Source organism: Callionymus lyra, chromosome 7, assembly GCF_982586985.1.
Source record: "Callionymus lyra chromosome 7, fCalLyr1.hap1.1, whole genome shotgun sequence".
NCBI classification, from domain to species: Eukaryota; Metazoa; Chordata; class Actinopteri; order Syngnathiformes; family Callionymidae; genus Callionymus; species Callionymus lyra.
In genome coordinates, this window is record NC_141824.1 from 30,822,725 (window position 1) to 30,839,371 (window position 16,647).

At 37.8% G+C, this 16,647-nt stretch overlaps 1 protein-coding gene across 1 annotated transcript; it reads left to right on the top strand.

Moving 5' to 3' along the window:
• The first annotated feature begins 1,815 nt into the window (after positions 1–1,815).
• On the top strand, positions 1,816–15,107 carry LOC148076110 (uncharacterized). The gene is made up of 6 exons (XM_087794948.1): positions 1,816–2,231; positions 7,442–13,827; positions 13,915–14,086; positions 14,220–14,332; positions 14,413–14,587; positions 14,818–15,107. Exons 1-6 carry the CDS (start codon positions 1,816–1,818, stop codon positions 14,948–14,950), a joined length of 7,395 nt encoding a protein of 2,464 aa, XP_087651074.1. The 3' UTR covers positions 14,951–15,107.
• Positions 15,108–16,647: the final 1,540 nt, after the last annotated feature.

The following is a 16,647-nucleotide window of genomic DNA, read 5'->3' on the forward strand; positions in this document are numbered from 1 at the left end:
ATTTCTCAAGGTGGAAGGTGTACCATACTGTTTTAATAAATTGACGCATTGGTAAGACACTATGATGAATTTATAGGGATAAATAGAAGATATTAGAACAGTTTATAACCATGTATCTTATTATTGTAACTTATTGTCTGTGTCTGCTGTGAACTGGAAACTCAATTTCGATTAATAAAGTGTATCTATCTATTATTAATGCTTATAAGTGTTTTAGCTATTAATTTAATTCATGATAAATCCAGCATTCATCATGTTTTGTAATTCAATGTAAAAGTTATGACTCTGAATGAAAAATGAATGAAAGTCCTGGGCTAGACAGCACATTACAATTGAATACCTAGTTTCATGACTAAAATAACTAGTCATCTAGCCAGTCAACAACTCAGTTGAGTTTAAGAAATAAAACAACACATTAGTAAAGGATGACATAACAAGTTTGGAATAACAAAACAGTGTTGGGATTAAAATATTAATTAATTTTGGAATTTAAACATCTGTTCCAAATAAATCATACATTATGTATAAAAACATAATACAGTGTTTCCAGCTGACTTCAATGACTTCAATATACTTTATTGCCACCTTTGGCCAAACTGCGTGAGTTCGGATTGAGATAAGACTTTGTTTGGGAACAGTCTTTTTCAGTGGCCTCTCTGTCAATCCAAATGGCCGAATTATGCTTTAAGCTGAGCGGACATTCCGAATCCCTGTGGAGTGTCCTAGTCGGACGACAAAAGAGGCGGGTGCACTCGTTCAGTCTGGAGTTGGGAGTCGGGCTCTGATTGGTCGAGTGCTAGGTTTAGCTAGCGAATCAGTGCAGGACATGAATGAAACGGAAGTGACTTTTGTAAACAAGCAGCGATGGCATGGATGAAACTACACTTTTATCGAAAACCTCACCAATATTATCCTGTGAATGAAGCAGCTCAATGCGACACAGTCTAGACATGGTAATCTGGTCCTTTCACATGCATCCAGCGAACATTATCATAACATTGAACACATCTCATCACCTCCTGCTCCGTGTACTCATACATTTACGTTAATGTCTTGAATTGTTGTTCACATGCAACCTTTTATGCAAGTCGCCTTCATCTCAACATTTGTACATTATCACCGTGATTCATGGTCATTTTGTGGTAATAATGATACAAAAGGCCAATATTGTTGACATAATATTAATCATTCTAGATAATAAAAAATATTTCCCTATATCTTGCTCGACACATACGGAAAAATCCAGGCGTTTTTTCTGCGACATCGTTCTTCCACACCAAGAAGCGCTGAAAATGCCAGTCGCTTCATTTTCGTGTCGTTATCCATCGTATTTTTATTTTATCTTTTGTTCAACGGGTGAAAACACAGACCGTTCTCGACTAGACTCGAGCATTTCCGGTTTCCACATCTCTCTGACGTCACGTGCTGCAGCGTCACCCGCTGTCGCACATGCGCAGAACGTAAACTTTTGCCAACAGTCTCTTTGGTGTCTAAGTGAGGCATTTTTTTGAGGGACTGGGCCAGACAAGACCAGACTACATCAGACCACACTGGACTGCCGGACGGCTGTACAGAGAGCCCTGAGGAAAGTAAATGCATTGAAAGCTTCAGGCACTGATAACATCACAGGAAGGCTGATCAAGGAAGGCACAGACCAACTGGCCTGTGTCCTCACAAACATCTACAACACGTCACTGACCCAGGCTATTGTCCCCACATGCTTTAAGTCTGCTTCGAATCATCCCAGTGCCCAAGAAACCAACCATCACGTGCCTTAATGACTTTCGTCCAATTGCACTAACAACAACAACCATCATGAAGTTCTTCGAGCGGGTGGTTAAGGACCACTTCCTCTCTGTACTGCCCATATCTTTCGACGCGTCCCAGTTTGCGTATCAGCCAAACCGCTCTACTGAGGATGCCATCTCCACTGCTCTCCACCGGAGTCTGAAGCACCTGGATGACAAGAACACCCACTTGCGGATGCCGTTCCTGGACTTCCGCTCAGCATTCAACACCATTATCCCCCAGAACCTGGTATGCAAACTGGGCCGTTTGGGCCTCAACACCCCCTTGTGCAACTGGCTGCTGGACTTCCTTACCAACAGAACCCAGTCTGTCCGTGTGGGCAACAACACCTCAAGAGTCTTCTCTGTGAGTACCAGCTCCCCACAGGGCTGTGTCTTGAGCCGGCTGCTATTCACCCTGATGACCCACGACTGTCGTCCCAGGTACAATACCAACCAAATCCTGAAATATACACAACAGTCGTGGGCCTCATTGGCAGATGGTTCCGCAGTATCTGCTGCGGAATAGAAAGATTCAGCAACAGCTTCTCCCTGGCCATCAGACTGCTGAATGAAATATAACTTGAGCTATGCAATATTTAAAACATTATGTAATATTCAATTTATACCATATTGCACTATGTTTAACTTATTAATATTATATTTATACTTTTATGTATACATTCACTATGTGTTTTTAAAACGGCTGGCAAGCAACGAAATTCCGTTGCCTGTTTCACTGCTGTGTTCTTCTGTGCAATGACAATAAAAGAAAGTCTAAAGATTCCAATCACTTGTCGAACTTTGCGATACACCATATATCCACCAGCTCCAATAAGCAGAAATCCATTTATCATAAATCCAAATAGGTAGATGTCTTCCATGTCCTCCACGGAAAGAACCAACAGACACAAGATCTTCCACTTTCCCCAGGAATCCATCATGTATCCAGCCACATGCGTCTCCGCAGGACATGGTGGCTCCCCATTGAGAGACCAACTGACCAGATCCTTCATGACTTTCGTCTGATTGCACTAACAACAACCAGTGGGGAGAGTTTAGGGCAGGAGGGAAATAAAAAGCGACCGCCGTCGTCGAGAGCTGAATAAAAAGAGAAGCTTTAGAGATTGGTGTCCTCCGCCTTTCGCTCGAATAAACTGGCATAGGCTCTAGCACCCTTAAACCTCATAGATCTCTACTTTTATTTCAACTTAGTTTGGAGAACAGAAGAAAAGTAAAATGAATGTGAGGACGATGACACCAAGTAATATCTATTATAATATATTAACGAGAACTTGAATGTCTTGCTTAACCCACGGGGTGTGTTGGAAATTAAGATAATGGCTCATGAATGTTGCAATTATTCATAATGTGTAACATCGACCTGCAGGAACAAATGACATTTAAGTGCAAGTAATTATCCAAGCATTTTCAAACCACTAAATTGCAGTTGAAACAATTGCTGCATTAGCTACTCAGAAACAAGAGAGGTAGAACTAGAAGGGCTTAGTCATCAGCAATTACCCTTTATGACTAAAGAAAAACACATATTCATATTGTAATTCAAAGGCATGGGTTTTCATGAGTCATCCGTAAAGATGAGGAAAAGGAAAGATTCTGGTGGAGGGAGGATACATGACTTTGGCTAATGCATTTGCAAAATGAACAAAACTGGGCTTACAACATTGGCAGAATACATTTCTCTATCTGATTCTGATAATACAAATAAAAACATGTCACCTCAAGCAGGTGAACAGAAAAACAAGAGATCAAACCTGTAATAGGAAGAAAAATGACATACACGTAAAATAACAACTAGCTAAAGGAGTGACCCGGAAAATGGTCTCGTACTTGGTCCAAGAAAAGTCAAGAGAGCAGAGTGGGATGGAGAGGAACTAGCAAACAAGCCTGGAACTGCATAGCTAAACTTCATGATCAGTTCTAGCGGTGTGCCTTTATCTGTAAAGCTGCTCGAGAGAGACAAGAGATGGTAATAGAAGGTGATTGAAAAAATAAGAAAAAACTATAAGATAAGGAGGTAAATTAGGAGGGACATATAATCAGACATAACTGATATGATATGTTTGATATCAAAAGCTGCAATGAATCTGAAAGACAGCTTGTAGGATTCAGCAAGGAATTTATGGTATGAAATTATAGAATAGGTTCTTTCCTCTAGTCCTGCATAATAATAAATATCAAAAGAAATCATGAAACACAAAAGGCCAACAAAATGCATGAAAAAGTTGCTGGCCTGGAATTGAAATATACAAGGAGAATAAACAAATGACTTGCCAATCCACAGTTTAAACAAAACACTTTGAGATCTTGAAGACGATGCACCCGAGGCTGAAGTTGTTTTCTTCCCAACTGCATCGGATCGTTGGGGTTCATTAATAACACGTGAAGGGGTGGTCTAAACCTTAACACACAGTATGTTATTTCGTAGTGAAGGACATGAACAAGTCAAGTGAACAAGTCGAGTAAACAAGTAGAGTGAACAAGTCGAGTGAACAAGTCGAGTGAACAAGTCAAGTGAACAAGTCAAGTGAACAAGTAGAGTGAACAAGTAGAGTGAACAAGTCAAGTGAACAAGTCAAGTGAACAAGTAGAGTGAACAAGTAGAGTGAACAAGTAGAGTGAACAAGTCGAGTGAACAAGTCGAGTGAACAAGTCAAGTGAACAAGTAGAGTGAACAAGTCGAGTGAACAAGGAGATGAAGAAGTCGAATGAAGAAGTCGAATGAACAAGTCCAGTGAACAAGTCCAGTGAACAAGTCCAGTGAACAAGTCCAGTGAACAAGTCAACAGTTGACTGTGACTCCCACAATGAAAGGGCTGGCAACCGACCTTCTCAAAACACTAGTGTGTATTGTAGTTGCCTTAGCAAGCACAAAGCTTCTGCAGCCCACTGAAAATAAACACACATATACTTTCACAGCGCTGGTCCTTCTTCTGCAACCGCTCCCCTATATCTCTTTTTTTTCTTCCACCTGTCTCTTTGATGGTCTACTCACGTGGGAAGTTAAAAGTTAAGCCGTTTCAGGAACAAAATGGGCATATATATGATTTTGTTGATGAGTTTTGTTATTGAGCCAAATATAACATTTGGGATTATTCCCCAAAAGTTCAACTTTGGTTTAATCAGACCATAACATATCTTCCCACATGTATTTGAGAAATTTCAAATCTCTTTTTGAAAAATGATATAAGGCTTCCATCTTGCCACCCTAACCCATAGCCAGGACACATGAAGAAGACGGGGGATTTTTGTCTACACAGTCAGTACTCCTGCAGACCTCTTAGCAGCCTCCCTAATTAGCTTTATTCCCGCATGTTGTTTTTCAATTGTGTTATACAGGTTATAGGTCAATTAAAGTTGGAAAAAGTTAAAGGGAAATTATTTATCTCGATTAGTTAAAAAGCTCCTCTGGTGTGGAGTGAGTATTAGTAATCTTAAATCTATCTTTGATAAAGGTTATAGTTAGGGCTGACTCTCCCTGGACCTGGCCTCTCCATGACACTTGTTTTTGTATTCTCTTATATAGTATTATGGGTATTTACACTTCAAAAGGTTTCTTGAGATAACTGTGTTCTGATTTGACACATTGAGTTGAGTTGAGTTGAATTGATCATTAATCATTAATATTTATCTCCAGTCAGTAGCAGGGCAGACAAAGCCATACAAGCATTCACATGGTCACTCGAACCTACAGGCAATTTTCCCCAAGTTCCCAATCAATCTCTGTATGTTATTCGACTGTAGGCCGAACCTGGAGTGCCAATGGGAAATCTACACAAAACTTGGAGAACATATTCCACACAGAGGTCACAAGTTGACTCCCTCCCCAACTTAAGGCGGCCGTGCCACCATGCGTCCCCGCAATTAAATCTATGACACAAAAGGAACCAAAGCAGAATGATGCAATACAGAGGGGTCTCATGCAGTCTCATGCAGTCAGACTCTGATGTCATTAGTCCTTCAAACATGCCACATGATGTTACCCAGATCAAACCCAATTTCTGCCATCATCCGGTTGAAGTGGACTCTACATAACACTGTTTGCAATTGAAAAAAAGGTGATTCCATGTCACTCGTTGAGGTTCTTGATTTTGCCGTTCTTGAGGACTTGGACCATAAGACCTTTGGAGCGGTCTTGAGGGATGTTGTCATTGTTTTATTACTAAAGATTCACCTTTCTCGCTTCAATTTTCGGCCAAAAGTTGGTAAGAATGATTATAATGTTTTTGTCCAAGATCTTCCGGGTTTACATTTTATTGCTTTTGTTTTCTTCCAATATTTGAGCTAGTTATTTTTTTCTTTTTGCTGGTATTTTGTGAACAAGAGGACATACATCACAGAATTAACCGACAATATTCTCATTTATCAAAGTAATCACAGCAGCCCCAAAGTTATATTCTAAATATGTATTTCACGAATTGATACAACTTTGGAGAGAAAACTTAACACAACAAGTTTCCCAGGGGACAAAACATAGTTTTGCAGAAGACCTTGAGAGGTTTAATTAACTCATTAACTATTTAACATAAAACACTGCTTAGTGTAATAGCTTGCAATTATTGTAATGATGTAACTACTGTGTACTTTTGGACGAATGGGTGGATGACAATCTCAATCATGTTTGGAATGCATTGATATGCAAATGTAACACAGCCTTTATAACACCGCCAACAGTGTAATTGAACACAGTGGCGAGCGAGTGGCAAAGAATCCATTTGGTAAGAGACACAATCTTTTCAACTCTGTCTTTTTAATCCTCAATTTATGTAATTTGAATTATAATTGTATTTTACAGGTTTCATTTTTTCTGCGAAAATGGTCAAATGGGTAAGGATTGTGTTTTAATTTTGTGAAATCTTGCACAAATATTTATTGGTGGACTAAACTGTATTTTAATTCAACAGTTACGCATCTCTGTGCTTTTAATACTGCTTGTAGGTAAGCTAATGTTATTTATACTTCCTTTCAAATGATTAATATTTCCAATTTGTTATTAATTATTTGAAATAATACTTCAATTCTTGTATCCTATTTTAAAAAACAGAATTTCAGCAGACAATCAGTCAGAAACACCTGGGGAAAGATGTTGTTAGTAACAACAAAGAACCACTTTCCCTTTGGAAAAAAGGAAAAAACACTGACAGTAGTAATGAAGGCTCTGAAAATGAACACAGTGTGAACACTGTACGTCTGATAAAAAATATGGTTCAATCCGAAAAGGAAAACCCAGAAGAAAGACGACAAGAAGATGATCTAAGAAACAGAAAACAAGCAGAAAACAGAAACAGACTTGAAAACAACGAAGGCGACAACAAACTGGGAATACCACAAGAACATAGCAAGGGTAGCAAGAAACAAAGAACAAGCAAAAACAGTACCCCTGGTAAAAAGAAAAAAGATAATAATTCACCAAACAAACAAACAAGAAGGGAAAGATTAGGGAGAATAAATGATGGCGATAAAAAATCCTGTTTAGTCGATAACAAAAAACACAAGTCTCCAAATACATCCCAAGGAGCTTCTCCACGTGATAACCAAAATGACCAAAATTTCCAATTATTTAAAAAAACAAGCGAGCATGTTAAATCCAAAGGATCATCTAAACGTGATAAACAAAAAGACTCTGAAAACAGCAACTATTCGTCTCAAAGCGGTAAAAAAGAACATAGCAAAACTAGCAAGAAAGAAAGAACAAGTAAAAAAGGTGGATCTGGAGAAAAGAAAACAGATACATTTGATGAGAAAAGTGATGAAGGATCGGTTAAAGGTAAACACAGTAAAGGCAACAAAGAACTGTCAAAATCTGTGAAGGAAAACAAAGATAAAAATTCAGCTAACAAACCAGGAAAAGACGAAAGATCAGGGGGAAAATGTGATGACGATAAAAAATCCTGTTTAGACAATAACAAAAAACACAAGTCTCCAAATACATCCCAAGGAGCTTCTCCACGTGATAACCAAAATGACTATGGAAACAACAATCATGTGTCTACAAGGCCTAAGGAAGAACATGAAAAGAAAAACAAGAAAGAAAGAAAAGACAAAAACGGTGGATCTGGAGAAAACAAAACAGATAAATCAGGTGAGAAAAGTAAGGACAGATCGGTTAAAGGTAAACACAGTAAAGGCAACAAAGAACTGTCAAAATCTGTGAAGGAAAACAAAGATAAAAATTCAGCTAACAAACCAGGAAAAGACGAAAGATCAGGGGGAAAATGTGATGACGATAAAAAATCCTGTTTAGTCAATAACAAAAAACACAAGTCTCCAAATACATCCCAAGGAGCTTCTCCACGTGATAACCAAAATGACTATGGAAACAACAATCATGTGTCTACAAGGCCTAAGGAAGAACATGAAAAGAAAAACAAGAAAGAAAGAAAAAGCAAAAAAGGTGGATCTGGAGAAAAGAAAACAGATGAATTTGATGAGAAAAGTGAGGATGGATCGGTTAAAAGTAAACACAGTAAAGGCAACAAAGAACTGTCAACATCTGTGAAGGAAAACAAAGATAAAAATTCAGCTAACAAACCAGGAAAAGGCGAAAGATCAGGGGGAAAATGTGATGACGATAAAAAATCCTGTTTAGACAATAACAAAAAACACAAGTCTCCAAATACATCCCAAGGAGCTTCTCCACGTGATAACCAAAATGACTATGGAAACAACAATCATGTGTCTACAAGGCCTAAGGAAGAACATGAAAAGAAAAACAAGAAAGAAAGAAAAGACAAAAACGGTGGATCTGGAGAAAACAAAACAGATAAATCAGGTGAGAAAAGTAAGGACAGATCGGTTAAAGGTAAACACAGTAAAGGCAACAAAGAACTGTCAAAATCTGTGAAGGAAAACAAAGATAAAAATTCAGCTAACAAACCAGGAAAAGACGAAAGATCAGGGGGAAAATGTGATGACGATAAAAAATCCTGTTTAGTCAATAACAAAAAACACAAGTCTCCAAATACATCCCAAGGAGCTTCTCCACGTGATAACCAAAATGACTATGGAAACAACAATCATGTGTCTACAAGGCCTAAGGAAGAACATGAAAAGAAAAACAAGAAAGAAAGAAAAAGCAAAAAAGGTGGATCTGGAGAAAAGAAAACAGATGAATTTGATGAGAAAAGTGAGGATGGATCGGTTAAAAGTAAACACAGTAAAGGCAACAAAGAACTGTCAACATCTGTGAAGGAAAACAAAGATAAAAATTCAGCTAACAAACCAGGAAAAGACGAAAGATCAGGGGGAAAATGTGATGACGATAAAAAATCCTGTTTAGACAATAACAAAAAACACAAGTCTCCAAATACATCCCAAGGAGCTTCTCCACGTGATAACCAAAATGACTATGGAAACAACAATCATGTGTCTACAAGGCCTAAGGAAGAACATGAAAAGAAAAACAAGAAAGAAAGAAAAGACAAAAACGGTGGATCTGGAGAAAACAAAACAGATAAATCAGGTGAGAAAAGTAAGGACAGATCGGTTAAAGGTAAACACAGTAAAGGCAACAAAGAACTGTCAAAATCTGTGAAGGAAAACAAAGATAAAAATTCAGCTAACAAACCAGGAAAAGACGAAAGATCAGGGGGAAAATGTGATGACGATAAAAAATCCTGTTTAGTCAATAACAAAAAACACAAGTCTCCAAATACATCCCAAGGAGCTTCTCCACGTGATAACCAAAATGACTATGGAAACAACAATCATGTGTCTACAAGGCCTAAGGAAGAACATGAAAAGAAAAACAAGAAAGAAAGAAAAAGCAAAAAAGGTGGATCTGGAGAAAAGAAAACAGATGAATTTGATGAGAAAAGTGAGGATGGATCGGTTAAAAGTAAACACAGTAAAGGCAACAAAGAACTGTCAACATCTGTGAAGGAAAACAAAGATAAAAATTCAGCTAACAAACCAGGAAAAGACGAAAGATCAGGGGGAAAATGTGATGACGATAAAAAATCCTGTTTAGACAATAACAAAAAACACAAGTCTCCAAATACATCCCAAGGAGCTTCTCCACGTGATAACCAAAATGACTATGGAAACAACAATCATGTGTCTACAAGGCCTAAGGAAGAACATGAAAAGAAAAACAAGAAAGAAAGAAAAGACAAAAACGGTGGATCTGGAGAAAACAAAACAGATAAATCAGGTGAGAAAAGTAAGGACAGATCGGTTAAAAGTAAACACAGTAAAGACAACAAACAACAGGGGAAATCTGTGAAGGACAACAAAGATAAAAATTCAAGTAACAAACCAGGAAAAGGAGAACAAATAAGGAAAAAGTTGGAAAAAGATGAAAAATGCCAATTATTTAAAAAAACGAGCGAGCATGTTAAATCCAAAGGATCATCTAAACGTGATAAACAAAAAGACTCTGAAAACAGCAACTATTCGTCTCAAAGCGGTAAAAAAGAACATAGCAAAACTAGCAAGAAAGAAAGAACAAGTAAAAAAGGTGGATCTGAAGAAAAGAAAACAGATACATTTGATGAGAAAAGTGATGAAGGATCGGTTAAAGGTAAACACAGTAAAGGCAACAAAGAACTGTCAAAATCTGTGAAGGAAAACAAAGATAAAAATTCAGCTAACAAACCAGGAAAAGACGAAAGATCAGGGGGAAAATGTGATGACGATAAAAAATCCTGTTTAGACAATAACAAAAAACACAAGTCTCCAAATACATCCCAAGGAGCTTCTCCACGTGATAACCAAAATGACTATGGAAACAACAATCATGTGTCTACAAGGCCTAAGGAAGAACATGAAAAGAAAAACAAGAAAGAAAGAAAAGACAAAAACGGTGGATCTGGAGAAAACAAAACAGATAAATCAGGTGAGAAAAGTAAGGACAGATCGGTTAAAGGTAAACACAGTAAAGGCAACAAAGAACTGTCAAAATCTGTGAAGGAAAACAAAGATAAAAATTCAGCTAACAAACCAGGAAAAGACGAAAGATCAGGGGGAAAATGTGATGACGATAAAAAATCCTGTTTAGACAATAACAAAAAACACAAGTCTCCAAATACATCCCAAGGAGCTTCTCCACGTGATAACCAAAATGACTATGGAAACAACAATCATGTGTCTACAAGGCCTAAGGAAGAACATGAAAAGAAAAACAAGAAAGAAAGAAAAGACAAAAACGGTGGATCTGGAGAAAACAAAACAGATAAATCAGGTGAGAAAAGTAAGGACAGATCGGTTAAAGGTAAACACAGTAAAGGCAACAAAGAACTGTCAAAATCTGTGAAGGAAAACAAAGATACAAATTCAGCTAACAAACCAGGAAAAGACGAAAGATCAGGGGGAAAATGTGATGACGATAAAAAATCCTGTTTAGTCAATAACAAAAAACACAAGTCTCCAAATACATCCCAAGGAGCTTCTCCACGTGATAACCAAAATGACTATGGAAACAACAATCATGTGTCTACAAGGCCTAAGGAAGAACATGAAAAGAAAAACAAGAAAGAAAGAAAAAGCAAAAAAGGTGGATCTGGAGAAAAGAAAACAGATGAATTTGATGAGAAAAGTGAGGATGGATCGGTTAAAAGTAAACACAGTAAAGGCAACAAAGAACTGTCAACATCTGTGAAGGAAAACAAAGATAAAAATTCAGCTAACAAACCAGGAAAAGACGAAAGATCAGGGGGAAAATGTGATGACGATAAAAAATCCTGTTTAGACAATAACAAAAAACACAAGTCTCCAAATACATCCCAAGGAGCTTCTCCACGTGATAACCAAAATGACTATGGAAACAACAATCATGTGTCTACAAGGCCTAAGGAAGAACATGAAAAGAAAAACAAGAAAGAAAGAAAAGACAAAAACGGTGGATCTGGAGAAAACAAAACAGATAAATCAGGTGAGAAAAGTAAGGACAGATCGGTTAAAAGTAAACACAGTAAAGACAACAAACAACAGGGGAAATCTGTGAAGGACAACAAAGATAAAAATTCAAGTAACAAACCAGGAAAAGGAGAACAAATAAGGAAAAAGTTGGAAAAAGATGAAAAATGCCAATTATTTAAAAAAACGAGCGAGCATGTTAAATCCAAAGGATCATCTAAACGTGATAAACAAAAAGACTCTGAAAACAGCAACTATTCGTCTCAAAGCGGTAAAAAAGAACATAGCAAAACTAGCAAGAAAGAAAGAACAAGTAAAAAAGGTGGATCTGGAGAAAAGAAAACAGATACATTTGATGAGAAAAGTGATGAAGGATCGGTTAAAGGTAAACACAGTAAAGGCAACAAAGAACTGTCAAAATCTGTGAAGGAAAACAAAGATAAAAATTCAGCTAACAAACCAGGAAAAGACGAAAGATCAGGGGGAAAATGTGATGACGATAAAAAATCCTGTTTAGACAATAACAAAAAACACAAGTCTCCAAATACATCCCAAGGAGCTTCTCCACGTGATAACCAAAATGACTATGGAAACAACAATCATGTGTCTACAAGGCCTAAGGAAGAACATGAAAAGAAAAACAAGAAAGAAAGAAAAAGCAAAAAAGGTGGATCTGGAGAAAAGAAAACAGATGAATTTGATGAGAAAAGTGAGGATGGATCGGTTAAAAGTAAACACAGTAAAGGCAACAAAGAACTGTCAACATCTGTGAAGGAAAACAAAGATAAAAATTCAGCTAACAAACCAGGAAAAGACGAAAGATCAGGGGGAAAATGTGATGACGATAAAAAATCCTGTTTAGTCGATAACAAAAAACACAAGTCTCCAAATACATCCCAAGGAGCTTCTCCACGTGATAACCAAAATGACTATGGAAACAACAATCATGTGTCTACAAGGCCTAAGGAAGAACATGAAAAGAAAAACAAAAAAGAAAGAAAAGACAAAAACGGTGGATCTGGAGAAAACAAAACAGATAAATCAGGTGAGAAAAGTAAGGACAGATCGGTTAAAGGTAAACACAGTAAAGGCAACAAAGAACTGTCAAAATCTGTGAAGGAAAACAAAGATAAAAATTCAGCTAACAAACCAGGAAAAGACGAAAGATCAGGGGGAAAATGTGATGACGATAAAAAATCCTGTTTAGTCAATAACAAAAAACACAAGTCTCCAAATACATCCCAAGGAGCTTCTCCACGTGATAACCAAAATGACTATGGAAACAACAATCATGTGTCTACAAGGCCTAAGGAAGAACATGAAAAGAAAAACAAGAAAGAAAGAAAAAGCAAAAAAGGTGGATCTGGAGAAAAGAAAACAGATGAATTTGATGAGAAAAGTGAGGATGGATCGGTTAAAAGTAAACACAGTAAAGGCAACAAAGAACTGTCAACATCTGTGAAGGAAAACAAAGATAAAAATTCAGCTAACAAACCAGGAAAAGACGAAAGATCAGGGGGAAAATGTGATGACGATAAAAAATCCTGTTTAGACAATAACAAAAAACACAAGTCTCCAAATACATCCCAAGGAGCTTCTCCACGTGATAACCAAAATGACTATGGAAACAACAATCATGTGTCTACAAGGCCTAAGGAAGAACATGAAAAGAAAAACAAGAAAGAAAGAAAAGACAAAAACGGTGGATCTGGAGAAAACAAAACAGATAAATCAGGTGAGAAAAGTAAGGACAGATCGGTTAAAAGTAAACACAGTAAAGACAACAAACAACAGGGGAAATCTGTGAAGGACAACAAAGATAAAAATTCAAGTAACAAACCAGGAAAAGGAGAACAAATAAGGAAAAAGTTGGACAAAGAAGAAAAATGCAAATTATTTAAAAAAACGAGCGAGCATGTTAAATCCAAAGGATCATCTAAACGTGATAAACAAAAAGACTCTGAAAACAGCAACTATTCGTCTCAAAGCGGTAAAAAAGAACATAGCAAAACTAGCAAGAAAGAAAGAAAAAGTAAAAAAGGTGGATCTGGGGAAAAGAAAACAGATGAATTTGATGAGAAAAGTGAGGATGGATCGGTTAAAAGTAAACACATTAAATGCAACAAAGAACTGCTTAAATCTGGGAACGAAAACCAAGATACAGGTAACAAACCAGGAAAAGGAGAAAGATCAGGGGGGAAATGTAATGAAGATGAAAAATCTTACCTCTTATCTCTTGATCTCTGTTCAGGGTGCTGGACCGAGTGGTTTGATAGGGATGACCCATCTGGATCAGGAGACTGGGAAACAATTATTGACTTGGTTCGAGAAAATCCAGGCAAAATTTGCAATAATCCATTATTGATCGATGTCAAAACTACATCTGGACTATCCATGAAAGCTGCAGGAAATGTGATACATGCGTAAGCTCTAATCCCTCTTAAGAATTATTTTAAGTTTCTGTCGTTGATGTTGCAACAGATCACCTGTTATTTTATTAGAATAAAAGTAATGGTCAATGTAGCTTGTTTATCTAGCATGTTTTTATACTTTCAGTGACACAACAAGAGGATTCTTCTGTAAAAACTCTGATCAACCAGCTTCCAAATGCACTTGCCACGATTATCAAGTTCGCTTTATGTGTCCTGCTGACTTTTGCACACAATCAGGTGAAAAAAAACAGCACTTTTGACCATTGTAGTTTCCCATCTTTTATGTACTCACAAATCTGTTTTTTTATTCAAAAAAGTATGTTGGACCAAATGGCTGAACCGAGATAAACCCAGTGGATTAGGAGACTGGGAGCTGTTGTCTCTCCTGAAGAAAGAGCACCCAGGGGAAATCTGCGAAAGTCCACTTTACATTGATGTTGTGACCACAGAAACAAACACTCCAGCTATCTTCACTGGCCAAACAGCATTAATGTAAGAATATTTTCCCAGTGGTTTACCATGACTCAACTTATTTAATAATAATAATAATAATTTAGAAAGATATTCTAACATGTGTTGCTCTTGTCAAACAATTAACTGCTGCAATCAATCGTTGCCAATTTCACTTGTATCTTCTAACTATCAAAATAACGTAGTTTACTGTATTTTAATAACATTTTAAGGATGACAACTGGAAACTGACATGTCACTTATTTTTGCAGATACAGTCCAACAAAAGGATTTGTATGTCTGAACAAGGACCAGAAAGGAGCCTGGTGCAGGGACTACATGGTGCGTTTTGGATGTCCATGCAACAATGCTTCGTCTGACAATGAAGGAATGGATTTTATTTGATACTTTTTTTTTTACCATTTTCAATATCTATTAACTTTTAGCCTTCCTTTCCAATCTGATCTAATGAGAATCAGGGGAATTGGCCTAGTAGGGATACCTAACAACCTATTGCATCTCTTTCAAGCTCTATTGTAAAATAATGTAAAATTATATTGGATTTATAAAGTTCAATTCTATTTCCTATCATACTATCTGTCATCATTATGAAAATAAAAAAAACAATGCATGTGGTTCTGTTGTTGTGTGCTTAATGTTCAGTTTCATGTACATTGGAATCAGTTCTGACCCCTACAAAAGTTTCCCTGGGTGGCTATGCTTTAAACAAAACTTTGCCTCTCCTAAGGAGTGAAACTAATTACTATATATAAACAATGTAACATTGTTACAACTGCTAAAAGCTAGTCAATCTGGTACCTTTCTTTCTTGATTATTTTCCTTCCTTTTCTTTCTATTATTATTATTGTGAGCAGCTCTCTCTCCTTTATTAAACGTTCCAGCAATTGGACATTCTAAGGCTTCTGACATCTCAGGGGAAAGAAAACACCTTGGCTGCATTTCAATAACAGTTAACCCTTGTTCAACCAAAATAGTCATAGATCAGCCACTCACACACACACACACACACTCTCCTCTGGTCCTGAACCGTGTGCGAGGAACCATCAGTAGATTCTGATCCACAGACCTCAGAGCCCGAGCTGGGGTGTAAGGCTGGATCAGATCAGTGATGTAAGGAGGAGCCTGACCATGAATAGCTCTGAAAGTAAGAACCAGAATTTTAAAGTTGATCCTGAAAGAAACTGGAAGCCAGTGAAGAATTTTAAGGATCGGAGAAATGGGAGTTCTTCTACTAGAGAGGGTCAGAATTCTCGCTACAGAGTTCTGAATCAACTGCAGGCGAGACAGCTCCTTCTTGTTAATACATGAAAATAAACTGTTGCAGTAGTCCAAACGAGAAGAAACAAACGCATGGATTACAAGATCCAGATCATGTTCCGGCAACATTTTCCTAAGTTTAGAGATTTTTCTCAGTTGAAGGAAACACTTTCTGGTCATTTTTCTGCAGTGAGTTTTTTAGCAGATGAGCAGACACCTTGTTCAGACCAGCAGCCTTCCCTGGACGAATCTTCCGAAGTACATCGACGACCTGAAGTGAGGTTATGCTGGGAAGCGGTTGTGTGGAGCTGAGGGGGGCACAAGAAGGTGGGGCAGGTTCTGAAGTGGGCTGCATGGTTTTTACATCATCCCAGACCTCTCTTTTTTTCCCCACTCAGCTTCTACTCCACCTTCCTCCTGTAGGTGTCCTTTGACTCCCTCAAGCATCGCTTCACCTCCTGCTGTGCTGACCTCATGGCGTCCCTGTCCCTGCTCCTGAAAGCCACCTTCTTCTTCTGGTTAAGGACCTTCTTTTGTTACCCACGGTTTATTATTAGGGTAACAGTGGACAGTCTTAGCAGGGGTGACAACATCTAAGCAGAAATTTAGATAATCCGTTAGACAGTGTGTCTGACCCTCGATGTACTCACCATGAGACTTCAGCAGCACATCCCAGTCTGTGGTATCAAAGCAGTCTCTGATGGTGTCCTCCACAGCTGGTGTCACAGTGGTCACAGTCTGTCTCTGCACCAGAGGAGTGTACTGTGACTGTAGGTGGACCAGGTTATGATCGGACCTCCCAAGTGGAGGAAGAGGTTTGACTC

Excerpts from the sequence above, each read along its gene's own strand:
- LOC148076110 (XM_087794948.1), top strand. The coding sequence starts at position 1,816 with ATGAAGTTCTTCGAGCGGGTGGTTAAGGACCACTTCCTCTCTGTACTG. Across the intron at positions 14,333-14,412 it reads TGACTTTTGCACACAATCAG|TATGTTGGACCAAATGGCTG; the intron begins GTGAAAAAAAAC and ends TATTCAAAAAAG. Across the intron at positions 14,588-14,817 it reads ACTGGCCAAACAGCATTAAT|ATACAGTCCAACAAAAGGAT; the intron begins GTAAGAATATTT and ends TTATTTTTGCAG.